General features: G+C 45.4%; 1 protein-coding gene across 2 annotated transcripts in view; it reads right to left on the bottom strand.

The window, feature by feature from the left end:
- usf3 (upstream transcription factor family member 3) overlaps positions 1-25,548 on the bottom strand; it is a 38,157-nt gene extending 12,609 nt beyond the window's left edge. The window contains exons 1-5 of one of the 2 annotated variants that reach the window (XM_078221482.1): positions 25,497-25,548; positions 8,870-8,949; positions 6,583-6,607; positions 3,719-3,801; positions 712-808 (exon numbers count right to left, since the gene is read on the bottom strand). In XM_078221482.1, coding sequence (XP_078077608.1) covers positions 712-808; positions 3,719-3,801; positions 6,583-6,607; positions 8,870-8,920 — 256 coding nt within the window. In that variant the 5' untranslated portion in view covers positions 8,921-8,949; positions 25,497-25,548. Of the gene's footprint in view, positions 1-711; positions 809-3,718; positions 3,802-6,582; positions 6,608-8,869; positions 8,953-25,013 lie in introns of both variants that reach the window. The other variant, XM_078221481.1, reaches the window with a different exon arrangement.
- Between the last annotated feature and the right edge of the window lie 1,381 nt (positions 25,549-26,929).

The raw sequence follows: 26,929 nt of genomic DNA, 5'->3' as shown, positions 1-26,929 counted from the left end.
ACCTGAATTGCTCCGTATGGCGCGAGCTCCAGATTCTCTGTAGGATTTTACTAGTGACTATTTTATACCATGGATCCTTTAAGTAAACAGTATTTTGGAAGTTTATCTCGCAAAACATTTCTGGACAATTCCACTTGTTAAAGACGATCTCAGTTTTTCTTGTGAGAAGCAGTCTATTTATGGTGTTGCCTCCGTTGATTGTGTCCTTGCTCTGAGCACAAGGGACTGTGGGGCTCCTGTGATATCAGTGAAGCACAGGACCTAGGCACAGATTCAACTTTGCACCTACGTACTTCACGATGACGATATTCTGTCTAAATGTTCACCATCCTGTTGCATTTAAAGTAAGAAGAAATTAGTAGAATGGAGAGTGATTTGGTGGGAAGGGAAAAAGAAAACAAATTGTTGAAGGTAACTGAAAGTTTAACTTATATTGGAATAAGTTCATAGAAATCAGAGAAACCCTACAGCGTAGAAAGAGGCCATTCGGCCCATCGAGTCTACACCGACCACAATCCCACCCAGACCCTACCCCCATATCCCTACATATTTACCCGCTAATCCCTCTAATCTACCCATCTCAAGACACTAAGGGGCAATTTTTTAGCATGGCCAATCAACCTAACCCACACATCTTTGGACAGAAGTTATCATCTCTTATCTTAAAGAAATGGAAGTGATTACACAATGATTGCCTCATCGTACACTTACCTTGCTCTTTGGTTCCTCCATTCAATAGAATTTCATTATTCTGGCTCTTGAGTTCAGAGATGTACTTGTAGGCTTGATCTAGTATCATGTTCTTACTCTGCAGAAAACAGCAATAGTAGGTTAATATAAGCCAGTCCAGCATTTTTGAGAGAAGTGTGGGGGAAAACTGGGCTATGGGCTACGGTTCAAAGAAAGGTGCTGTCATGTTGGCACAATTAAATAGCAAGGATCTAACTCTAGTGGAGCAAAGCTATGGGAGTCAAAGTACAGCAATTATTTAAAGCTGGGTCACAATTAAAAAATCAAAAAGCAATTGGAACGTTGGTGTTTATCTCAAGAAAGCTGGAAAACAAAGGCGAGGATGTTGTCCTTCAGTTTTAGAGCCTCGGTCAGATTGGAGTACTGCATTATGATTCAGGGCACTTGACCTTGGGAAAGATGTATTGGCCTTGGACAGAGATCGGGATAATAGATATACAAAGAAAGAAGCACGGGTATTTTTAAATTGCAGGGTAGCAGAAATCAAGAATTCTCTTCCTGAAAGGGCGTGGAGATTTCCGGACTGAGTGTGATAGGTTTTTGTTAGGCAAGGGTAATGAGAGGATAAGGAACAAAGACAGGTAAATGGAACGGAGGTACAGGCCAAGCCTGATCAAACTGAATAGCGAACTTGAGAGGTTGAACATCCTCCTGTTCCTATCTTTGGCTCTCTTTCTTCATCTACATTTTTCCACAATCCCTCATGAACCTTCGACTGTCTCTCTGCTGTCAGTCTTTTTTAAAAAATTCATTCCTAGGATGTGGGGGTTGTTGGCTAGGTCAGCATTTATTGCCCATCCCTAATTGCCCTCGGGAAGGTGGTGGTGAGCTGCCTTCTTGAACCACTGCAGTTCAACCACAGTTCTGTTAGGGAGTTGCAGGATTTTGAGCCAGCGAGTGTGAAGAAGCGGTGATATATTTGCACGTCCGGGAGTGAGTGGCTTGGAGGGGAACTTCCGGGTGGTGCTGCCTGTCCAACACCCAGTCCTAGATGAGCCCCAACTTCCTCTGGGCAAACATGAGGGAAACTGAAGCAACAGCTTTCAGCCCTGACCATGAACTCCATGCCCTATCTACTGATTCCCTGTCCATCGTCTCGACTGAACCAGTCTGCTCATCAGCTCAGTGTACAATTCAAATCTCAGTTGGCTTGTTTAGGAAGACTTTCACTAGAGGCAGCCCCTGCTCCTGCCTTTGGCATTTCAATTTAGCATTGTGGGAAAGTTGCATTGTTAGAGCTACAGCAGCAAAAAGATTTTTAAACTAAATTTTAATATTACAGTAATGGCCAAATGCTTCATACAACACTGAGAAGCTGAGGAAGAAATATTGGTCAAGTTATCAGGAGAACTCTACTGCTCCACACTGGATATTTTAACCTGAACAGACAGACAAAGCCTCAGATTAACAGTTCATTCAGAAGATGAGATACAGAAAAATACCTCATCGTATAAGTAGAGAAATGTAATGAGTTCAAAGACTATTTCCTCGGGTGGATGGAGCTATTACAAGGGGGCATAACTATAGGGTTCATGGTGGGAAATATAGGAAGGATATCAGAGGTAGGTTCTTTACGCAGAGAGTGGTTGGGGTGTGGAATGGACTGCCTGCAGTGATAGTGGAGTCAGACACTTTAGGAACATTTAAGCGGTTATTGGATAGGCACATGGAGCACACCAGGATGACAGGGAGTGGGATAGCTTGATCTTGGTTTCAGATAAAGCTCGGCACAACATCGCGGGCCGAAGGGCCTGTTCTGTGCTGTACTGTTCTATGTTCTATGAGTTCTCAACAAAATCTACTGAGAGGAAATGACGTTCAATAGTTAACTTGTGGACGACTTTGCATCCTGAACTCTTGCTTCCAAGTGGTCAACATAGTTACACAAGCATGCACGCACACGAGAGCGCACACACATGACCAGCACCAGACACCAAGCAAATCAGCCACAAATTTAATGGAATGGCAGGAATCATAGAAACCCTACAGTGCAGAAAGAGGCCATTCGGCCCACCGAGTCTGCACCGACCACAATCCCATCCAGGCCCTATTCCCGTAACCGCACATATTTACTCTGCTAATCCCCCTGACACTAGGTTCAATTTAGCATGGCCAATCAACCTAACCCGCACATCTTTGAACTGTGGGAGGAAACCGGAGCACCCGGAGGAAACCCATGCAGACACGGGGAGAACATGCAAACTCCACACAGACAATGACCCGAGGCCGGAATTGAACCCAGGTCCCTGGCACTGTGCTACTGTGCCGCCAAAGGTTCAGAAAGCTGAATGGCCTATTCCAATTCCTATGTTGCTGCCAACAGCATCGCCAAATTTTGTAACTATGGTAATGAACCACATCTGATAAGAAAAGAAACCACTAATATTTCCCTTCTGTTAATAAAAGAACTCCTTTCTTTGGAATGTAGTAGATTGGTGGCATTCTGCAATCCAACTGTGATCAGCTAGATTTTCAAGCTGCACAAATTGAGAGCAAAATACTCTTCAGTTCTGGCTCTGAAAACATCCATTCTTAGAAAGCGGAGGTATAGAGCCCTGCTTCAGCGACACCACACGGACTGCAGCGGTTCAAGTCGGCAACTCGCCACCACCATCTCAAGGCAATTTAGGGATGGACAATAAATACCCGGCCTAGCCAGCGGCACCCACATCCTTGAATGAATTTTTTTTTAAATGATAGCAGGTCAGGGAGTCCAGTTAGTTGTTCCACACCCCAACTTCAATGATTAAGGTCTTTTTTATAGACTGGGAATAAATCGCAATAGAAATCTGGGGAATATAACAAAGTATTACCCCACAGAGATAAAAAGACACAGAACAGGTCTATAGCATTTAATGCAACCAACACTCTTGTTTGTACCTCAGTTAACTATCTTCAATAGATGCATGTTCTTGTCTGTTTCACCTGTATTAATGATTTTCAAAGATAATATTGAAAATAGTTTTACCTGCTTCAAGGCGGGAGAGCATGGAATAAGTTCTCCAATTTTATTTATTCCAGAGTTAATCTTCTTCTTTCGATGTCTTTCCACTAGGAACAACAGAATTTGTTTTAACAAAATACCAAGTTAGCACAGTTACTTTCTGTTTTTCTTCCCTTTCCCTCAAGGTCTCTTCAAGTGCCCTTGGGACAGCTGGCAATTAGTGTTATCATTATGTAAGGTGAACCGTATTGCTATCATTCCACGTCACAGCCCAAGGAAATTCATTTATGCAGCACATTAACTAGATATTTGAAAACAGGTATATTACAGAATCATACAGTGCAGAAGAGGCCTTTCAGCCCATCGAGTCGGCAACGACACATTAGAAACACCCAAACTCCCATCTAATCCCATCTTGTTAAATAGATAACCGCTCCCCCACCTAACATAATTATTCAGTCAACATTCCCTACAACATAAATCTAGCGATCATCAATTTTCAAATTCAGTTTGTACCTAGTGCTTATTGAATCGCAAATGATCAGATTTCTTGGTTGAATGTCTGCTTCCTTTAGGCACATGCTTTATTATTCCAGCCCAACACTGCACCCGTCAGCTTCTCTTCCCACACCAGAATTGCAGGGATAGGTTATGTTGTAACTCTTGTACTCACTATGAACACCCGACCCCTGCTCTATTTTCTAAAGAGGAACAGCAGGCACATATTTCTGCATCATTTATTTTTAAAATGTCATTAAAAGATCAAATCATCTGATAATTAAAAAAGGTAATGTGCCTATTGATGTACTAAGCATGGCAATTTCTGTAACAATACATGGACATTACTGTAACAGTATAACTCATTGAATTTGACCATTACTGAAATAATACAACAGATATCACCATTGTTTTAACAGGATGTTAGTGCAACTGGCCACTGCTGTAATTGTAATTTACAGTGGAATTGGAAAATACTGTAACAATATAGTAGAGTGGAATTCACCATTGCTGTAATGCTACAATACAATTTATTTGCTGATTGTAATACAATGAATATGCCCAAAGCTGTGGACCCATTACTTCAACAGGACAATACAGCATATCAGCTTCTCTCCTAGGTTAGCTGTATTAACTCTTCCTATCTGCTCTCTACAAAAAACACATATTCTCTCATGGCCCCAGGAAAAAGTTGGTGGGAAGGAAACAATCTCAGCTAATGACAGATTACATCTTATTGCATCTACTTTCCTTTTCTGTTCTATACACTGCTGAGGCATTCAAAGTGCTGCACGACAGGAGATGACCTGAGGGACATCATACAGACCAGCAAAGCACTGCCATTTGGCACATGGGTTTTCCCTGAAACTACCTCGAGTGTTGTTAAAAATACTATATTTTCTTAATTCATTCTTAGGACAAGGCATCATTGCCAAGGTCAGCATTTCTGACCCATTTCTACAACCAGGATGCAGCAACTCATGATGGTGTGGGAATGAAGTCACATACTGGGCCCAGACTGTGTAAGAATGGGAAGTTTCCTTTCCTAAAGGACATTAGTCAACCTGTTGGAGTTTCACAACGATCTGATGGTAACTTTTACCTGATAGAAGGTTTTTATTTACAGATCTTTTTAAACTGAATTCAAATTCTAATGCTGGGATTTGAACTCTCATTCCTATAATTCATCTCCATGTTCCATGCTCTGAAGAAGAGTCACACGGACTCGACATGTTAACACTGTCTCTCTCATCACAAATGCTGCCACACCTGAGTTTTTCCAGCTTTTTCTGCTAAATTTTATAGCTGCCCATGTAAATTAAAATATCATTGACGAATAATTGGAAAAGTAGAAAAGTAGAGAAGACATTTTTTGAACTCCAGAACTTGGTTTGTTGTTGGTCACCTGCAATTTAATCCTAGATCCTATCAACAACATCCTGACACGGTTTTCATTTCTTGAAGACAAATTGGAAGTCTGTTATCCCAATTTGATATCACACACATTCAACAACAGTTTAAATATAAACAAACACTTTAAGATATATTGCATGTTTCCATTTTCTACTTAGCAGTAAACACAATTATTCTATTTCAATAGGCTACTTTAGTGCTTTGAAAGCCCGTTGATGTGGGCCAAATGAAGACTCGAAGTCAGCAGTGAACACCTCTAGAATTCACCACTGATGAGAACTTGCTGCCACCACAATGATTCGATGGTTTTGCTGCTTCTATCTGGAGTCGTATCTTGCTTTCTTTCTCCCCTTCCCCTGGGAGGGAATCACATGAAGATGTCGGAGAATGGCCTATGCAAGTCCTTCCATGTTTCCATTCCTTTTCTGTGAGGCGAGTAGCTTGGCTTCTCCAACAACTTTACTTCAGGAATTCACAAAGTGCAAAGCCACATGCTGCCCTCTGTCCTATCATCCATGATGTGGAGATGCCGGCGTTGGACTGGGGTAAACACAGTAAGAAGTCTCACAACACCAGGTTAAAGTCCAACAGGTTTATTTGGTAGCAAACGCCACTAGCTTTCGGAGCGTTGCTCCTTCGTATTTGGAACTGGTCCAGCCTGGTACTTTACCTGTCTTACTCTTCCCTTATTTGGATACCGATGAACACTGAATAGGTAGACCTGTGCTTAGAACAATTAGCACTAATGAGATTGGTGGGTCGAGAGTTGAAGTGCAGCATAGAAGCTGGAAATGTATTTATCATATGCAAAACAAGTGGAGAGAGACAAACAGTGAACATTAGTGGTGACATTGGCTCGGCTTTACCAGAAAATTATGAGCGACATGCTTTCCCACACTCCCATTACATGGTCCAAAACTAAAACTAGGATTCTGAAGGATTGCAACGTTCAAACATTAACAGTTGCAAACACTTACCTGCGTTGTGCGTTTCCCGGTTTTTCTTCCTATGTATAAAACAAAACAAATAAGACACTGCACGTCACACACAATTACATAGAATTTACAACAGAATTAGACCATTCAGCCCTATTGTCTTATACTGCGCACAATCCCCCTCCCTTCGTACTTCATCCCACCCTATCACCATATCCTTATATTCCTTTTTCCCTCGTGTGTTTATCCAGCTTCCCCTTTAATGTATCTATATTATCACCTTCACCACTCACTGTGGAATCAAGTTCCACATGCTTTCCACTCTCTCGGTAAAGAAGTTTCTCCCAAATTCCCTTTGGATTTATTAATAACTATTTGATATTGATAGTCCACAGTTTTTGACTCGGTCACATTTGAAAACGTTTTCTCAAGTGCACCCTATCAACAGTATTTTAAAGATCCCTATCAGGTCACCCATCAGCTTTCTCTTTTTTTAGAGAACAGATAGTCATCTTATTCAAGCGTTCCTGATACAGATAACTTTTATCTGTAACTTTTGCTGCAAATTATAATTTTGAATATTTTGCCATACAGGTTTACTGTGATGGCATTTCCTTCCCGTGTTCACTGAGCACCACTGAGGGAACGGCAACTCCTTAAGATTCCCCTCCAAGTCACACTCCACCCTGACTGCCACTTCTTCACTGTTACTGATGTAATATTCTGGAATGCTCTGTATCCAGTCAATCACCACTTGGACCCAGTGGATCAAGGAATCAACCCATAACCACCTTCTCTAGGTAACACTCAGCCATGCCATATCTAAAATGTATATTATTAGAAAGAAAGCAATTTGATTAACTCCACACAAGCCACTGGACTATTTCAATAAACTTTCAATATATTTCCAGTATTATATCATGGTTTGTGCTGAACTTGGCTAAATTTTAAATATATGCTCACTGGGGTACCACACATGCCAGATCTTAGGATGTCAGTTTGTGTCAGTTTATTCCTGCTTCATATGAAAAATTAGTGATTCCAGGGGATTGGGATGATCAATGTCAATCAGATTCATTACAAGGTTCCATTCTGGTCTCCGTAATTATGGAATCACAACATCCAAACAGCTTCCGACCTCGCTCTCCATCACTTCCATAACTTAATAAGCAAGATATATCATCTACATCTATATCCATACAATGGGGGTCATTGAACATAGAACAGTACAGCACAGGCTCTTTGTCCCACCATGCTGTGCCGAACAGGACGCCAAATTAAACTAATCCCTTCTGTCTTGATCCATATCACTCTAATCCTTCCATATTCATGTGCTTATCTAAAAATGATGTGGAGATGCCGGCGTTGGACTGGGGTAAGCACAGTAAGAAGTCTCACAACACCAGGTTAAAGTCCAACAGGTTTATTTGGTAGCAAATACCATAAGCTTTCGGAGCACAGCTCCTTCGTCAGATGGAGTGGATATCCACTCCATCTGACGAAGGAGCTGTGCTCCGAAAGCTTATGGTATTTGCTACCAAATAAACCTGTTGGACTTTAACCTGGTGTTGTGAGACTTCTTACTGTGCTTATCTAAAAACCCCTTGAACACCCCTATTGTATTTGCCTCCACCACCCCTGGCAGCGCGTTCCAGGCACCTACCACTCCCTGTCTAAAAAAACTTCCCCCTCACATCTTCTGTTAGTTCAGTTAGCCGGATGGCTGGTTTATGATGCAGAGCAATGCCAACAGCGTGGGTTCAATTCCCATACTGGATGAGGTTATTCATAAAGGCCTGCCTTCTCAACCTTGCCCTTCACCTGAGGTCTGTTGACCCTCAGGTTAAATCACCACCAATCAGCTCTCCCCTTTGAGGACTATGTTCGCTTGGGTCTATGGCTACCTTACCTTTACTATATCCATACACCGATACCATTAACACAGTGCAACATGTTTACAAGGTGCAAAAAAACACATTTCAGACAGACAAGCATGTTCAAGTGTGCAGTTGTGTACAATAACTACATATATTCTAAAAGCAAATCAGAACCATTTATGAATGGACTGGAAGGTTGGATGTGAGCACACTCTAAATAATTGAAATATGAAACAGAAGAAACCTCTGGGGGTCTGGTCATTTTGGCAGAAGGTGATGGATAATTGAATGTGGCCCCAAAGAGGTACTTTACCGAGGCCTGTCCAGTGCAAACTGGATTTAGGACATGAAGAGCAATCCTGTTTGTTCTGGATTCTTGGTACATGAAAATGCAAACTGTGTACCCTGAAAATTGTCTATCACAAATCTGCTTTCAGAAAATTGCTTCACACTTGCCTGAGAGTTCTACGCAAGGGTGTCTGATTCTCTGTCATCTCTGGCATTATGACTGTAGACTCCCCTCCACTGCCTTCTACTGTAATAAATAGATAAACAAAATACATTAATGGCATAAATCTATCAAGGTCAGTCCATTGGAAAGAATGCAGGATTGGGTTTGGATATGTTCACAGCTGTTAGCAATATTCCCTGTGGTGAAATAGACTGCAAACATTCACCATTAAAATTCTCAAATGCAAAACCACCATTTGAGTGAGGCGCTGGACACTGTTAGGCTCAAGTGAAACTGCTCCCAGACAAGCAGACAATGTTTCCCCACTCAAACCAAGTGTGAACTGAAAGCCTGCAGCCTAAACACTCCTGGCCAGAAATTGCTGGCAGAATAACGGTGAGTTAATTGATGTGTAAACCCTCCCTCCAGCAACATGTAGCGATGAAGAGATTACCTGTAAGCTGCGAGTTGCCACAAGTTACTGAATGATTTGCTCCCGTCATTAGTCTCATCAAAACAACGACTTACTCTTACCCTCCCCATGAGTTTCAAGGAATTGCTGCATTTGCACATTAATTACTGTAGATTCCAGTGCATTCAAACTGGTGCTCTCAGGGCATAGGTTGGTTCCTTTTTCTATGCAGACATATTAGGAGTTGGCCTCAATTTTTCACCTCACAAATGCAAATGTTTTACACGCCTTGTAAGTCGGCTCAAGGGTGATGCAATCATGACGCAAAGAAGATGTATGCGAGTTTAAGAAATGCCCACACAGAGGAGTCCACACATGACAAATAAACAGAAATGGATCCCTGGCAAAAAGAATGAACAGTAGGAAGTCTCACAACACCAGGTTAAAGTCCAACAGGTTTATTTGGCTGCACATGCTTTCGGAGCGCCGCTCCTTCATCAGGTGAGTGAGGACTTGTGTTCACAAACAGCGCATATACAGACACAACTCAATTTACAAGATAATGGTTGGAACCATAAACACAAGTCCTCACTCACCTGATGAAGGAGCAGCGCTCCGAAAGCTTGTGCTGCCAAATAAACCTGTTGGACTTTAACCTGGTGATGTGAGACTTCTTACTGTGCCCACCCCAGTCCAACACCGGCATCTCCGCATCAAAAAGAATGAAGTCAGAAGCTGGTTTCAAGTTCAAAGTTATAACTTTTGCTAACTGGAAGTCGGCTGATTTGGCATCAAGGTCTTTTGGTATTTAGTCTCTGAGTGATCTTGGTCTCCTCCCACAACACTAGGCATTTTAATTCCATATAGCGGCTAAGCCCACCAGCTGGGGTTTACACTTTATATTTGTTTCTGGAAGGATTTTCCGAGGTTCCAAAGGTCAACTTATCTGCTGTGATCCTTGTGCCCTTTAAACTTACTGCAGAAAGTTAGAGTCGGTATCTTTCTAATGATGAGTTTATGCTCCTGAAATGCCATTCAACCTCTCCAGCCCAGAAATTGTGTCGCCTCATTCATGCCACTAGCAAATTGTTCTTGGAGTTTTTACACTTTAATTTGTTTTCCCTCATTTTTCCTCTGGTTCTCCTTTTCTCTCTTGGTTAATTTAATCTCTCTCTGTTTCTTTCTGCACCTGATTTGATTATAATTCACCAGGTTTCCTTCTCTCTCATTCTTGTGTTTTTTCCCCTCAACCCTTAAATCTTATTAAGGAGGTGACTGATGTTCGTTGAGGTTCCAGGCTGTCTTTTGCCCTCTCCGCATTGCTAGCAACTCTCACTCCCTGGATGTAACAGGATAACATGTCTTTGAGCTGAAAGTTGAGGGGTAAAATCTAACTAATGGTACATGGTGTCAGGTGACCTACTCCAGTAAATTCTGGAGCACTATTGCGAAAATCAGCTTGGAGGAACTCTTTCAAAACAAGAGGATATTCTTCATTCATTTTCATGTCTGGTTTTTAAAACATAATTCACTGAACAACAGCACACATACACGATGCAAGATGCTTACCCTACCCAAAATTAAGATACATCATTGGTGGCAAGGAGACCATGGGTTTAGAAAGAATTTTGAGAGATGTACAAAGAGACAGTGATGAAAGTGTGAAAATGTGTTTTTAAGAATACTCAGAAGCCAGCCCGAAAAACGTGGCAGCTAGTGTGTTTTAAGGACTTGTATAAGGATGCTGTGCGTCACACAGAATGCTATTCCTGTATCCCAAATTGATTTTTGTGCAATGCCTATCACAGTGGAGCCCCTGTCTTAGCTCAACTGCTGAAACCCTCATCCATGTGTTTACCATTAGACTCAACAATTCCAATTCTCTCCTAGACAGCCTCCAACTGTCCATCTTCAGTGAACTCAAACTCGTCCAAAACTGCAATCAGCATCCTAACCGCACATAAAGCCACTCAGCCCAACACACTGTGTGCACCGACCTATATTACCTCCCTGTTCAGCAACAGCTTAATTTAAAAGTTCTCATCCTAGTTTGCAAAATCCCCATGTCCTTTCCTATTTCTGTAACCTCATCCAGTCCTCAAACTCTCCTGAGAACGTGCTACTTGTTCAACTCTAGCCTTGAGCATACAAGATTTCTAACCATTCCACCACTTAAAGGCATGCCTTCAGCTACCAAAACTCTTTGGTCTGGAATTCCCTCCCTAAACTTCTCTCTCTGCTCCCTTAAAACACTCCTATGATCGAGTTTTTGATCACCTGTCCCAACATTTCATGTGGCTCGGTGTCAAATGAACAAACAAAATTTGAATAGAAACAATGTGCAGGGGAAAGGCAGGGAAATGGCACTACATCATGATGCTCAGTTGGAGAGCCAGTGCAAACATGGGCCAAATGGCCTCCATCTGCACCCTAACGATTTTGTGAATCACCCCTGTAAAGTGCCTGGTACATTCTGCTACATTAATGGCGTTACATAAATAAAAGTTGTTGTTATTTAGACTATGACTGCTTCACCCTTGTTGGGCAGCTCTCCAGCCGTTAAGAGAGATTGCCAGAGGGTGCTGAGCACGACAGTGAACAGCTGCATTTTAGGACATGGCATGAACACAGGAGAGAGAACAGGAGGTATAAGAGGCATTTATCGAACATTACATGAGCAAAACTTAATCATTAACCTTTCTGCTTTTAGCAGACGATGTTGCAATCATTAAAAACACCAATGCTTAAATCATATCCAAGGTTCTCCCACAACTACAAAGTTAAAGAACTGATGATAGTTCAAAATTATTCATTTTAATCTAATTTTGGGAAAAGTTGTGGATCAGAATGCACAATTCAAGCGTGGAAAGCGTGCAAGTTGCTGACATGCAATTCAGTGCTGCATTTTCAGTAACTTCCATGTCTTCATCACTGTCAACACAAAGTCAAGATCTGAATTTGCACAACCATTTCAATGCATGTGATTCACTAAGGAGATAGAGGGAGAGAAAGTGTGTACTTCCTGAGGCCCACATGAAAACAATTGTGCAAAAATGAATTTATTGCAAATATCAAAAGAGTGCTGGTAAAAAAGTGATAGCAAGGGAAAGGCGACCAGGAATGCTTGCAGTTTGTCATCTCCTGTAAAAACACTAAGATCAGCAGTGAATTATTTTATTACACTGATTAAGTATCAACCTGCTTCCTAAATAAATACCTTAACAATCTGGAACTATCACAATATGGTGACACTCAGAACTACTAACAAGGGCCATTTTCTGGAGCTAGTTGGAAAGTTCATTTCTACACCTTGCACACAATGGAGTTCAAACGAGTGACCTCTAGGAACCTCTCCAGGACCATGGCCATTATGACACTTCCGATACACATTATGATCAATTGGCAGTCACATCTTTGAAGTAGTCTAGATATCGCTATTATTTGTGGTTTTTGGTGTACAAATTGGTGTTTGTTGAGAATATGGCTCACATCAAGTGTGATAGCAGCTGCATCACTTGGAGTAGGACAACTCTCTAATTCAAAATGTTGCCAGCACTTTATTGTTGTCTGGAACGAAGGTGCCAATTGAAATTCCCCGGTACACTAGGAAAGCTGACTTTTTGATTTTCAGGCAGATGTGTGTGTCCAGAAAGGCAAATTAAATTATTTGCTGCTTTTGGTACCCAGGACTAGTGACAAACACTCCCGGGTTAGGTTTAGTTCCATCTCTACCCAACAAGTGATGCACATCAGAGTAAGAGCTCTCCTATTTAAGATTGAGCTGAGAAGGAAATTCTTCTCTCAAAGGATCGATAGTCTTTGGAATTCTCTTCCCCACAAAGCACAGCGAGAAGACTCACAACACCAGGTTAAAATCCAACAGGTTTATTTGGTAGCACAAGCTTTCGGAGCGCTGCTCCTTCATGAGGTGAGTGGGAGTTGGGTTCACAAACAGGGCATATATAGACACAAACTCAATTACAAGATAGTGGTTGGAATGCAATGTGGAAAGAAAGCAATGGAGGCAAGGCATTGAGTATATTCAAGGTTAAGTTAGATTTTTGATCAACAAAATGGTTGTGGGGCACAGACAGGAAAATGGAGTAAAGATCACAATCAGTTCAGCCATGATCTTATCAAATGGCAGAGCAAACTCGAGGGGCTGAATGACCTCTTCCTGCTCCTAATTCTCACGTCCTCGTTATCAGAGAACATTATTTAATGCATGTGAATTGTTCATTGCTACTCCGGTACTGCTTGTGGTCTCTGCATTACTGTTTCGACTATTATTCCCAAGTCAATTATCCCAACTGTCCTCCATAGATCAAATTGGCGAGGTAGTCAATGTAGCCCCAAAACATTATCCAATTTATTCTGTGGACTAGAATCCATTAGTAAATGGGTTCAAATTACCCGAGTTCAGTCCATGCAGTTACTGAAAGCTGCGAAGGGAGATTCCCACCTTTCCCCTGCTGTTCTTTGGAAAGTACCATGGGATCTTTTACACATGGTGCTCCAGTTTACTGCCCCATCCAATAAACAACACCTCTGCGAATGTCAGGCTGAATTATGGGCTCATGTTTCCAGAGTTGAGTATTAGCACCGAATCAAGGCCGACATTGGGGCAACCAAGTAACCTGAACCAGTCACCTTTTACACCATTAATGAAACTATAAACACAAACTAGGATGAAACCACACCACGCCCACTAAATGGATGCACATTCACTGCTACAAAACATTGTCAATTTAAAACATTAAAAACAGAAAGTGTTGGAAATACACAGTAGGTCTGGCAGCACCAGTGAAAAGAAAGAGAGTTAACATTTTGAAATCAAGATAAGTCTCTTTCTGAATAGTCCCTATTTGACTTGAATCGTTAACTCTGTTTCTCTCTCCACAGATGCTGCCTGACCGGAGTTATCCCAGCACTTTCTGTTTCATCTCTAATCTCCAGTATTTTGCTATCAATTTAAGGGACTGCTTTAATACTCCACAACAATCCTGTCCGAGTCATCATCTGGCATTTGTTCGATGATGTGGCTTCTCACACAACTCCAGCCACTTTGTTGATCGAATGGAGCATCAAAGTAACAATCAGAATCGTGTGCAGTCTCACAAGAATACCTCTTCCTGCAGCTGCATGCCATTAAATTTATGAACTGCAAACAAAAGCATGTCCATATATACTGCTTAGGCAAGCATAATCATGCCACACAACGAGTGTACAGTCTATACACTGTGAGAGAGAGAGAGAGAGAGAGCTGGTTTCATGATGCAAATCAAGAGGAAAGCCAGGTCCCATTTCAGCTGAGCTGTTGGGAATGTGTCTGGGACAGAAGTGTTTCTCCACTGTGAGGAGAGGTAAAATTATACAGCAGAGTCAACTCCAGTGATTTTCAAAAGCTGCATTAAAGACTAAATAAGAAGTTTAACAACACCAGGTTAAAGTCCAACAGGTTTATTTGGTAGCAAAAGCCACACGGCATCTGCACATCTTAAAGACTAAATACAGAGAACGGGGGGATTCGGCACTCTCTGAAAGATACTGCAGTAACTTGGGAAAATAGTAAGGCACTAAACAAAGTGACATGGAAGAGAGAAAAGTTGGTTTTATGTTGTACATTCCTAAAGACATACTGGAAAAACAATATCAAGCTGCATATCCATTCTCTAGGATTGGTGCTTTCTGCCCAATGCATATAATTTCACGTCTAGCATCTGATGTGCCTCAATGCAAAATCATCCCAAGCATTAGTATTAAAATATCACTATGTGAAACTAAGCTAAAAAACTGAACTCCTCACTGCCAGCATTTACAAGAGCAATTCTTAGAAAGTTTCTGAAGACTGTACATTTGAATTAGTACACACCCAAAGGTCGAATAAGGTGGGATCATTTCATACATTGACCTCTCCTGTCCGTCTGTCTTTCATCCACCCTCACTCTGAGGGGTGGTCACGCTTTGAACAATCTTTCTCCATTAACTCTCTGCTGCACTCGCTGCTTTTCCTACAGCGAGGCCAGTAAACAACTTTTATTTTTTAAATTAGCTCAGTGAAATTGTGATTCTTTTAAAGCTTACCATTTGTTCCAGAATCATGCTACAGTTTTACCAGAAAAGCTTGAAAGATAACAAATGGACCACTCTATGAGGCTCGAAATGTGCCAGAGCTGCATTAAAATACAAGGTATTAACTGATACCGTCAGGGACACATCACCTCACATCCTTACTCTTGTCCAAAATTTATCCAATTTCTGTAACAATAATTTGACCATTTACAGCACCAAATGAAATGGATAATTCAAACAAACTACGTTTATATAGTCCTTCTCACACAGTCTAATGTATCAACGCACATCATCACGGGAAAGGGTTATGAACATGGATGAATTATTAAAAGTGATAAACCAGAGATTGAATTATAATAATAACTTGTATTAATATAGTGCCTTTAGCATAATGAAATGTCCCAAGGCACCTCACAGGAGTGCTATGAATTAGATTTTGTCAGGAAGCCACTCAAGGCGATAAGGGCAAATGGCAAAAAAACTTGGTTAAAGAGGTAGTTGCAAGGAGCATCTCAAAGGGCAACAGAAAGGAGGAGTGTTTCATAGAAGGGAATTTCAGAGCATAGCCCCCAGGGAATTGGAAGCACGGCCATCAGTGGTTGATCAATTAAACTCAGGAATGCTCAAGAGGCTGTAATTAGAGGAATACAGGGTTGTGGAACTGGAGATTACAGAGGTAGAGTGCAGTGAGAACATGGAGGGATTTAAAAACAAGGATGAGAATTCGAAAAGCAAGGCATTGTTTGACTGGGAGCATGTATGGTGCCCTGTTTTGAGAGCAGATTTCCACTCCATCTGACCAAGGAGCAGCACTCCGAAAGCTAATGGTATTTGCTACCAAATAAACCTGTTGGACTTTAACCTGGTGTTGTTAAAACTCTTACTGGGTCAGCAAGAACAGAGTGCAAGTAAAGAGAGGGGCAGCAGAGTCCTGGATGAGTTTAGGTTTACAGAAGATAGAATGTGGGAGGGCAGCCAGGAGTGCATAGTGACAGTCAAATCTAGAGGCAGTATAGGCATGGAAGAGTTGATGCAGGGGTGGGGGTGGACGTGATACAGAGGTGGAAACAGGCTGTCTTAGTGATGGCACAGATATGTGGTTGAAAGCTCACCTCAGGGTCACTCATGATTCTGAGATTAAGCCCTAGACAGTTGCCAGGGAGAGGGATGGAGTTGGTAGCTAGGGAATGGAGTTTATAGAGAGAAGATAAAATAACACTTCATTTTCTAGCTGTAACAACAAATTATAACCATAACTCTCAGCTGCTGCACACTCATACACTGAGTGAAGGAATATACAACATAGATTGTGTATGCAGTCCCAACTACAACAGGCCAAGGAACACTAGCAGGTCTATGCTGGTACCAGCCAATGCTCTAACAACAGAAACAATGCTTGTGTCACTCTCTATTGGTTGAGAAAACTCTGCAAGCTACAAGTCCCCTATCAATGGACATAAAACAGTTGAAGTGGGACTCCATGTACACTTACAAGTATTAAAAGCCTCCAATTATCTGACCATAATTTCACACACTTACAAGTAAATCCCTCATGGGGTTGACTTAATAAAGATCTGAATTACAAAATTCAGAAAAATTAAGTTGTGTGATGAAATCAGAGAGGATTATTATTGAAACATTAAGGCCCTGAAGGGATACTAAGAGGATGATTTTCCTGTGGGAGACATTGGAACTAGGAGACACATTGTAAGAAAAAGAGGTCTCCCATTTAAGATGGTGATGAGGATTATTTCCTCTCTGAGTTTAAGTTTAAGTTTATTTATTAATGTCACAAGTAGGCTTACATTAACACTGCAATGAAGTTACTGTGAAAATCCCCTAATCGCGACACTCCGGTGCCTGTTCAGGTACACCGAGGGTGAATTTAGCATGGCCAATGCACCTAACCAGCACGTCTTTCAGCCTGTGGGAGGAAACTGGAGCACCTGGAGGAAACCCACACAGACACGGGGAGAACGTGAGAAAGTGACCCAAGCTGGGAATCAAACTTGCGTCCCTGGCACTGTGAGGCAGCAGTGCTAATCACTGTGCCACCGTGCCACCCGATTAGTGGTTAGTCTGTGGAATTCTCTCCCCAAGAGACCAGTGGGGGGTGGGTCATTGAATATAGTCAAAGCTGAGGTAGACAGATTTTTGATAGCCAAGTTGTCAAGGGTCAGGGGGTGGGGGGCAGAATGGAGCGGAGGGGAATCATTTCAGCCATGATTTTATCTAATGGCAGGGCAGGACCCAAGGCCAAAAGGCCTACTCCAGCTCCCAAGTCCTTGGTTCCTAAACCGAGAGCAGAGAAGGCTAAGGGGTGATTCAATGGAGCTGTTCAAAATGTCAAAAGGGTTAAATACAAGAAGCTGTTTCCACTGCGGGGACGGAGATTTAAGATAACTGGAAAAAGGACCAGCTGAGAGAGGACACATGTCCAACACAGCGAGTTGTTGTGATCTGGAAGGCGCTGCCTGAAAGGGCGGTGGAAGCAGATTCAGTAGGAACTTTCAAAAGGCATTTGGATTTCTAGGGTGCGTGCCAAACTTTGACTGCCATTCAAATGCCAGCAAGGAATCTGGAGTCAGACTGTTGACACTGGGAGCTATAAAAAGCACCAGGCAAACAGTGTTCAAAGGCAAGCGTACAGAGGGAGAGCAGCTCAGATTAATTGAAGCGTTATCTGAGGTCCAAAAATATCCAGCAAATAGTTTACCAAGTTCCTATCTCTATTTCTTGATGGTGGTTATGACACAGCGGTAATACCATGGAAGGAAAAGTCCCTGGAGTGGACTTCCAGCCTGTCATGGGAGCCTAGACTTTCTGCCCACAGCCTGCGGGTTTTTCGGGCCCTGTGGGAGGCACCGTGGAAACAGTGGAGGATTCGTAACATTTCTCCCCAATTTGCCAGTGTGGGGGATCTGGATGCTGAATATGCTGAAAGCAAACACAGACTGCTGTGTTTAAACACAAACTGTATTTTAACATTAAAGAGTCAAGAGAAGGTTGGTAAGAGCAGCAAGGGCCTGTGCTGGAGTAATTTTTGATTTAACTTTTACTTGCAGCTCGGGAGTTTCCCGCACTCTGACTGCTGTTCCTGATTTCCATTCTCATTCTTATGGGATTCAGTTGGGTTACCACTCCCATCAGCAGGAAATTCCTGGCAGTGTCACAGGATTACTGAAACCTTACAAGAGGATAAAGTTCCCCAAGGAGCTGTTGAGGCTGGGGATCAATTGTAAATTTCTAAAATACAGATGGATAGATCCTCTCAGGTCAGGTAACGTTTTTAATATTTGTGTGGCTGGGGACGCAGCGATAGTTCAGTGCCGAGGTGAAACAGGCAGTTCAACTGCTTCAGCTAAAACAGTGTGAACGGTTGTGATGCCACCGGGGATGGATCCAGGGCAGCGGTTCAGTGTGTGGGTGATGGTCTGAGCTGGATGGTCAGTGTGTGGGTGATGGTCTGAGCTGGACGGTCAGTGTGGGGTTGATGGTCCATAAGACCATAAGACATAGGAGCGGAAGTAAGGCCATTCGGCCCATCGAGTCCACTCCACCATTCAATCATGGTTGATTTCAACTCCATTTACCCGCTCTCTCCCCATAGCCCTTAATTCCTCGAGAAATCAAGAATTTATCAATTTCTGTCTTGAAGACGCTCAACGTCTCGGCCTCCACAGCCCTCTGTGGCAATGAATTCCACAGACCCACCACTCTCTGGCTGAAGAAATTTCTCCTCATCTCTGTTCTAAAGTGACTCCCTTTTATTCTAAGGCTGTGCCCCCGCGTCCTAGTCTCCCCTGTTAATGGAAACAACTTCCCTACGTCCATCCTATCTAAGCCGTTCATTATCTTGTAAGTTTCTATCAGATCTCCCCTCAACCTCCTAAACTCCAATGAATATAATCCCACGATCCTCAGACGTTCATCGTATGTCAGGCCTACCATTCCTGGGATCATCCGTGTGAATCTCCGCTGGACCCGCTCCAGTGCCAGTATGTCCTTCCTGAGGTGTGGGGCCCAAAATTGCTCACAGTACTCCAAATGGGGCCTAACCAGTGCTTTATAAAGCCTCAGAAGTACATGGTCTGAGCTGGACGGTCAGTGTGGGGTTGATGGTCTGAGCTGGATGGTCAGTGCGTGGGTGATGGTCTGAGCTGGACGGTCAGTGCGTGGGTGATGGTCTGAGCTGAATGGACAGTACGGGGGTGATGGTCTGAGCAGGATGGTCAGTGTGTGGGTGATGGTCTGAGCTGGACGGTCAGTGTGGGGTTGATGGTCTGAGCTGGATGGTCAGTGTGTGGGTGATGGTCTGAGCTGGACGGTCAGTGCGTGGGTGATGGTCGGAGCTGGACGGTCAGTGCGTGGGTGATGGTCGGAGCTGGATGGTCAATGTGTGGGTGATGGTCTGAGCTGAATGGACAGTACGGGGGATGATGGTCTGAGCGGGATGGTCAGTGCGGCGGTGATGGTCTGAGCTGGATGGTCAGTGTGTGGGTGATGGTCTGAGCTGAATGGTCAGTGTGTGGGCGATGGTCTGAGCTGAATGGACAGTACGGGGGTGATGGTCTGAGCTGGATGGTCAGTGTGTGCGTGATGGTCTGAGCTGAATGGTCAGTGTGTGGGTGGTGGTCTGAGCTGAATGGTCAGTGTGTGGGTGGTGGTCCGAGCTGGATGGTCAGTGTGTGCGTGATGGTCTGAGCTGGATGGTCAGTGCGGGGGGGGTGACGGTCTGAGCTGGTCAGTGCGGGCTAACAGTCTGAGCTGGATGGTCAGTGCAGGGGGTGACGGTCTGAGCTGAATGGTCAGTGCGGGGGTTGATGGTCTGAGCGGGATGGTCAGTGCGGGGGGGGTGACAGTCTGAGCTGGATGGTCAGTGCGGGGGGGGTGACAGTCTGAGCTGGATGGTCAGTGCGGGGGGGTGACAGTCTGAGCTGGATGGTCAGTGCGGGGGGGGTGACAGTCTGAGCTGGATGGTCAGTGTGGGGGGTGATGGTCTGAGCTGGATGGTCAGTGTGTGGGTGATGGTCCGAGCTGGATGGTCAGTGTGTGGGTGATGGTCCGAACTGGATGGTCAGTGTGTGGGTGATGGTCTGAGCTGGATGGTCAGTGTGTGGGTGATGGTCTGAGCTGGATGGTCAGTGTGTGCGTGATGGTCTGAGCTGCATGGTCAGTGCAGGGGGTGATGGTCTGAGCTGGATGGTCAGTGTGTGGGTGATGGTCTGAGCTCGATGGTCAGTGTGTGGGTGATGGTCTGAGCTGGATGGTCCGAGCTGGATGGTCAGTGCGGGGGGTGATGTTCTGAGCTGGATGGTCAGTGCGGGGGGTGATGGTCTGAGCTGGATGGTCAGTGTGTGCGTGATGGTCTGAGCTAGATGGTCAGTGCAGGGGTTGATGGTCTGAGCGGGATGGTCAGTGTGTGGGTGATGGTCTGAGCTGGATGGTCAGTGTGTGGGTGATGGTCTGAGCTGGATGGTCAGTGTGTGGGTGATGGTCTGAGCTGGATGGGCAGGGTGTGGGTGATGGTCTGAGCGGGATGGTCAGTGCGGGGTTGATGGTCTGAGCTAGATGGTCAGGGTGGGGGGGTGATGGTCTGGGCGGGATGGTCAGTGTGTGGGTGATGGTCTGAGCGGGATGGTCAGTGTGTGGGTGATGGTCTGAGCTGGATGGTCAGTGTGTGGGTGATGGTCTGAGCTGGATGGTCAGTGTGGGGGTGATGGTCTGAGCTGGATGGTCAGTGTGTGGGTGATGGTCTGAGCTGGATGGTCAGTGCGGGGGTTGATTGTCTGAGTGGGATGGACAGTGCGGGGGGTGATGGTCTGAGCTGGATGGTCAGTGTGTGGGTGATGGTCTGAGCAGGATGGTCAGTGCGGGGGGTGATGGTCTGAGCTGGATGGTCAGTGTGTGGGTGATGGTCTGAGCTGGATGGTCAGTGTGTGGGTGATGGTCTGAGCGGGATGGTCAGTGCGGGGGGTGATGGTCTGAGCTGGATGGTCATTGTGTGGGCGATGGTCTGAGCGGGATGGTCAGTGCGGGGGGTGATGGTCTGAGCGGGATGGTCAGTGTGTGGGTGATGGTCTGAGCGGGATGGTCAGTGTGTGGGTGATGGTCTGAGCGGGATGGTCGGTGTGTGGGTGATGGCCTGAGCGGGATGGTCAGTGTGTGGGTGATGGTCTGAGCTGGATGGTCAGTGTGTGGGTGATGGTCTGAGCTGGATGGTCAGTGTGTGGGTGATGGTCTGAGCGGGATGGTCAGTGTGTGGGTGATGGTCTGAGCGGGATGGTCAGTGTGTGGGTGATGGTCTGAGCGGGATGGTCAGTGCGGGGGGTGATGGTCTGAGCTGGATGGTCAGTGCGTGGGTGATGGTCTGAGCTGGATGGTCAGTGTGTGGGTGATGGTCTGAGCTGGATGGTCAGTGTGTGGGTGATGGTCTGAGCTGGATGGTCAGTGTGTGGGTGATGGTCTGAGCTGGATGGTCAGTGTGTGGGTGATGGTCTGAGCTGGGTGGTCAGTGCGGGGGTGGTGGTCTGAGTGGGATGGTCAGTGTGTGGGTGATGGTCTGAGCTGGGTGGTCAGTGCGGGGGGTGATGGGCTGAGCTGGATGGTCAGTGCGGGGGGTGATGGGCTGAGCTGAATGGTCAGTGCGGGGGGTGATGGGCTGAGCTGGGTGGTCAGTGCGGGGGGTGATGGGCTGAGCTGGGAGGTCAGTGCGGGGGGTGATGGGCTGAGCTGGGAGGTCAGTTACAATTTGAGCTGCTCCTCATGTGGGACAAGAATCCACATCTTCCCCGGCCTGCCCTCAAGTGTTGATGGTTGTCCAGAGTTTCTGAGGAAGGTTGTAATCTGGGAGCTCCTCCCGGGTCAGTGACCAGGCTGCGGTTGGTGATGTTTGCAGTCAACCCAGAAATTCGCCATCGAGGGATGAAGCTGTCATCAGTTTGTCGGGTGTGGGGTGTATTCCAATCAGGTCTATGACATTTCAGATGGGTGGGTCAAGTTTTATTTTGAGGTCCTGTTTCAGTGGGAGCTTCTTTAGCTGTCAGCCGATGGTGTTCTTTGAGGAGGATGTTATCCCTGTGGACATCAGGAGGTTCAATGTGTGTTAGCACAGGAAGCCACTCGAGCAGTATAATTCTCAATGCCCCAGAAATAATCCTCATGACTTCCCAGAGGTGGATATCCATCAGGTTTCTGTGGCAGCTCCTGAATCAGGTTCAGCAGCAGCACGGTGCTGCTAGGTGGACCAGGATGAGTGAAACAGCGAACAATGTGTTGCCTCTGCTGCCCCAGGCGCAGCCAGTTTCTGTACAGGATCCACTCTCATGTAAACTTGGGTCCAGTGATCTGGAGGTGTTGCCAGTAGCTCAACGCAGAGACGACAAGTGATGCCAGAGTATTTTGGCATTGAGCACTGGCTGAGTGGTTGGTCACAGAGCTGGACATGAAGGTTTTCCCTGGCTTCAGGTTGTTCAGGTGGAAGGCTGAAATTCCAACTTTGATCGTGTTTAGCTGAAGTTTCCATTTTCTGAAGGAGGCTTCCAGAGAGCGTACAATTTTCACTCAGTGTTTTCTCAATGTCCTGAAGTTCAGGTGGTTGGAGTTCAAATAGAGATCAATCATGACCTCAATGAATAACTGCACTGGGGGCTGAATAACCTCTTCCTGTCCTTAGATGCAATTCCACAGTGGAAAATCCAGAAAGAAAAACTTAGCAGTTACACAAAGTGTCCATTTCCCAGTTGTCTATTTATGATGTACCTGGATTCACTGCCCAGGCCGGAAGCTCCAGAATTCCCACCCTCAACCTCTCCGCCTCAGTCTCCTCCTTTATAATGCTCCTTAAACTCCTCACCTCTGTGATCAAGCTTTTAGTCACTTGTTCTAATATCTCATGTGGTTTGTGTCAAGTTTTATTTCATAACACACTTGCAAAATGGCTTGGGACATTTTACTACATTAAAGGCGCTATATAAAAGCAAAATACTGCAGATACCGGAATCTGAAATAATGGAACATGCTGGAAAATCTCAGCAGGTCTAGCAGCATCTGTGGAAAGAGAACAGAGCTAACATTTCAAGTCAGAGCTGTGATAAAGAGTCATCCAGACTTGAAACGTTACCTCTATTCTCGCCACAGGTGTGTCAGACCTGCTGAGATTTTCCAGCATGTTCTGTTGTCGTTGTGGGAATGCTGGTGTTTATGTTTCACACAATCCTCCTTCCATCCCTCTGCATCTCACTATCAGCATAACCTGGTTTCTTCCCCCCCACCCCCCATATCACTTGTCAAGATTGCCATTAAATACCTCAAGTAGATTGGAAGCGTAAAAACAGACATCCAAGTGGGGGATGCAGCTGGTACACACCGGGATAAAGCGGGTGTGTATTGTGTTCCTTGCTGGAACCGTAGAGAGCAGCAATAAATAAACTGAAAATCCACAAGCCCACACAATTCTGGAGTTCAACAGAGCATGCATTTATATTGTAACATAGTAAAATGTCCCAGGTTATTTTGTGGGACTTCATGTAACAAAATCTGACACTGAGCACACAAGGTGATATTAGGTGACCAAAAGCTTGATCAAACAGTTGGGTTTTAAGAAGTGTCTCACAGGAAGAGAGAAAGACAGAGAGGTTTAGGAAGGAAATTCCCAAGCTCAGGGACCAGGCAGCTGGAGACACGGCTGCCAACGAAGGAGTGCTGGAAATCAGGTAAATCAAGAGAAAACAGATAGAAAAGAAAGACTTGCATTTAGACAGAGTATTTCAGGTTTTCCTAAGTACTTTGCAAACAATGAAGTATAATCACTATGCAATTTAGAAAATTCAGTAATTTTAGTCCATCGCGCAAACCAGCCTCCCATCCATTGATTCCGTCGACACTCTCGGCTGCCTCAGAAAAGCAGCCAGCATAATCAAGGACCCCCACACACCCCGGACATACTCTTCCATCGGGAAAAAGATACAAAAGTCTGCAATCAGACTTTTGAATGGACCTACCATATTTTAAGTTGATCTTTCTCTACACTCTAGCTATGACTGTAACACGATATTCTGCACTCTCTCTTTTTGTTCTGAGTGAACGGTATGCTTTATCTGTATAGTGTGCAAAAACAATACTTTTCACTGTATCCCAATACATGCGACAACAATAAATTAAATCAATCTGCACACAAAGCAGCACCCCGACCCCACAAACAACAATGTGATAGTAACCAGACAATGTTTGTTCCAGTGATGTTGAAACATAGATGTTGATCATGGCAATAATCCTCTGCTCTTCATCCAATTGTGCCATGGGATCTTTAACAGCCACCCAAGAGAGCAGCCAAAGTTCAATTTGACGTGTTGGCTGAAAGACAGCTTCTCTGACACTGCAGCACTCCTTCATTATGGCACTGGTAGCATCAATCTGGATTTTGAGCTCACATTTTGAGAGTGGGATATGAACCCATGACTTTATAACTCAGATGAGAGTCACCCACTGAAACTTGCCTGGCACTTGTTAACATTCCAGGTGGGTAATCGAGAAACAGAAGCCAATGCGCCAGTGCTGGCACAGGGAGCCAGGGGAGGGCATCTCAACTTCACAACCGCACAAACTCTCGACAAACACCACCCACATTGCCCAGCCATCCCACCCAAAGGCCCGGCCTTACCTCAGGGTCCGGTCAGGAAGCAATCCACAGCTGTGCCCTCCCGCACAGTGCTGGCAGTCGGTGCCCACATTGCCCACCCCCCCGCATCCCTCACTCACATCCTTTTGGGGGGGGGGGGGGGGGGGGAAGAGAGAGGCTGGGGGGGTAGGGCTGGGGTAAAGTGGGGTTTAGTGTGTGGGGGGGGCTGGGCCAGGATCCTGGGCTCTCAGCTTCCAGCAAACCATCAGCTGGGGGTGAAGAGCAGGCCCAATCCCCCAATCCCTGCCTCCCTCCACAAAGGCAGTGCAGGCCTCAGGGCCTGGGGGTTAGGCTGAGGAGGGGGTTTGGGGTTAGACCCCTTGCTCCCTCCCCTCAGGCTCCCAAACTGCTGGAACTTTCTCTGTGAGCCTGTCTCAGCCTCGGGGGGGGGTTCAGGCCTCTCCCTCCCCCCGACCTAACCCCCCCAGAAACTCAGCTCCCGGTGCAGCCGGACCTGCTGCCCACCGTTGTCATGGCGATCGGCCTGTCGGCGCGCCGGCCGTGACGTCACCGGACCAATGCCTCGGAGCCGGAAGTGCCGACGGGGGCGGGGCATGCCGCCTATGACGTACGTGATTGACAGTCGGTCCTGGTGGAGGGGGCGGAATTTAATGGCCCGTTCCGTCACCATAAAGGGCGGGCCTTACTTGCCAGTTACGTCAGCGTGAGGGGTGGGGCTTGCGTGCTAGCGTAAGGGGGCGTTTCTCCCCGTCTGACGCCTGCCTGCGTGTTGGGGGCGGGGTCTGCCTCGATCTCCCCGCCCCTGTGGCGGGTGAATGACAGCTCAGCTGAGTCCTTCCTTCCCACCGCCCCCCCCCCGCCCACGCAGGGAGTCAGAGTGTGGTGAGTTCGAGTCCCGCTTCCGGAACATAGGACACTCGGTTGATACCAAAGCAAAATACGATCGATGCTTGAAATGTGAAATAAAAACAAATTAAATTGTGCTCCTTGGAACAGAGCAGGCTGAGGGGAGATTTGAATCAGATGTGTAAAACAGTGAGGGGCTTGGATAGAGTGGATGGGAGAGGTCAGTGACTATTGGGTGTAGAGTGACTGGTACAAGGGAGGGAAGTGCAACAAAGATTCACCCGAGGAGCTGTGACAAACGGTCATCTAGACTCAAAACACTTAGAATCACTACAGTGCAGAAGGAGGTCATTTGGCCCATCTAGCCTGCACCACCATCAACAATCCCACCCAGACCCTATCCCCATGTATTTATCCTGCTACTCCCCCTGACACTAAGGGAAAATTTAGTATGGCCAATGAACCTAACCTGCACGTCTTTCGGACTGTGGGAGGAAACCAGAGCACCCAGAGGAAACCCACACAGACACGGGGAGAACATGCGGACTCCACACAGTCACCCGGGGCCAGAATTAAACCCAGCTCCCTCACGCTGTGAGGCAGCAGTGTTAACCAACGTGCCACTGTGCCTTGGCTCTGCTCTCTCTCCACAGGCACTGTCAGACCTGCTGAGATTTTTCAGCATTTTCTGTTTTTGTTGCAAAGATTCACCAGACTTGTTCTGGGGATGGCAGGAACATCTTATGAAGAAAGATTGGGCAAACTGTGTCTGTCTGTATTCTCTAAAGTTTGGAAGAATGAGGTAATCTCATTGAAACCTACAAAATTAAGGAACAGACACTGTGGATGCGGGTAAGATCCTTCCCCTTGTTGGGATGTCTAGAACCCAAGGGTGCAATTTTGAAATAAGGGGGACGCCCCTTAGGACCGAGATGAGGAGAAATGTCTTTGCACAGAAGGTTGTGAATCTTTGGAATTCTCACCCCAGAGGGCTGTGGAAGCTCAGTCATTGAGTATGTTTAAAGCAGAGATTGATAGATTCCTGAATAACTATACCGTAAAGGGTTATGGGGACAGTGGGTAAAAAGCAT

Source organism: Mustelus asterias, chromosome 10 (genome assembly GCF_964213995.1).
Source record: "Mustelus asterias chromosome 10, sMusAst1.hap1.1, whole genome shotgun sequence".
Taxonomy (NCBI): Eukaryota; Metazoa; Chordata; class Chondrichthyes; order Carcharhiniformes; family Triakidae; genus Mustelus; species Mustelus asterias.
Note: the sequence above shows the minus strand (reverse complement) of the source record. Positions and strands in the feature narration are given on the sequence as shown.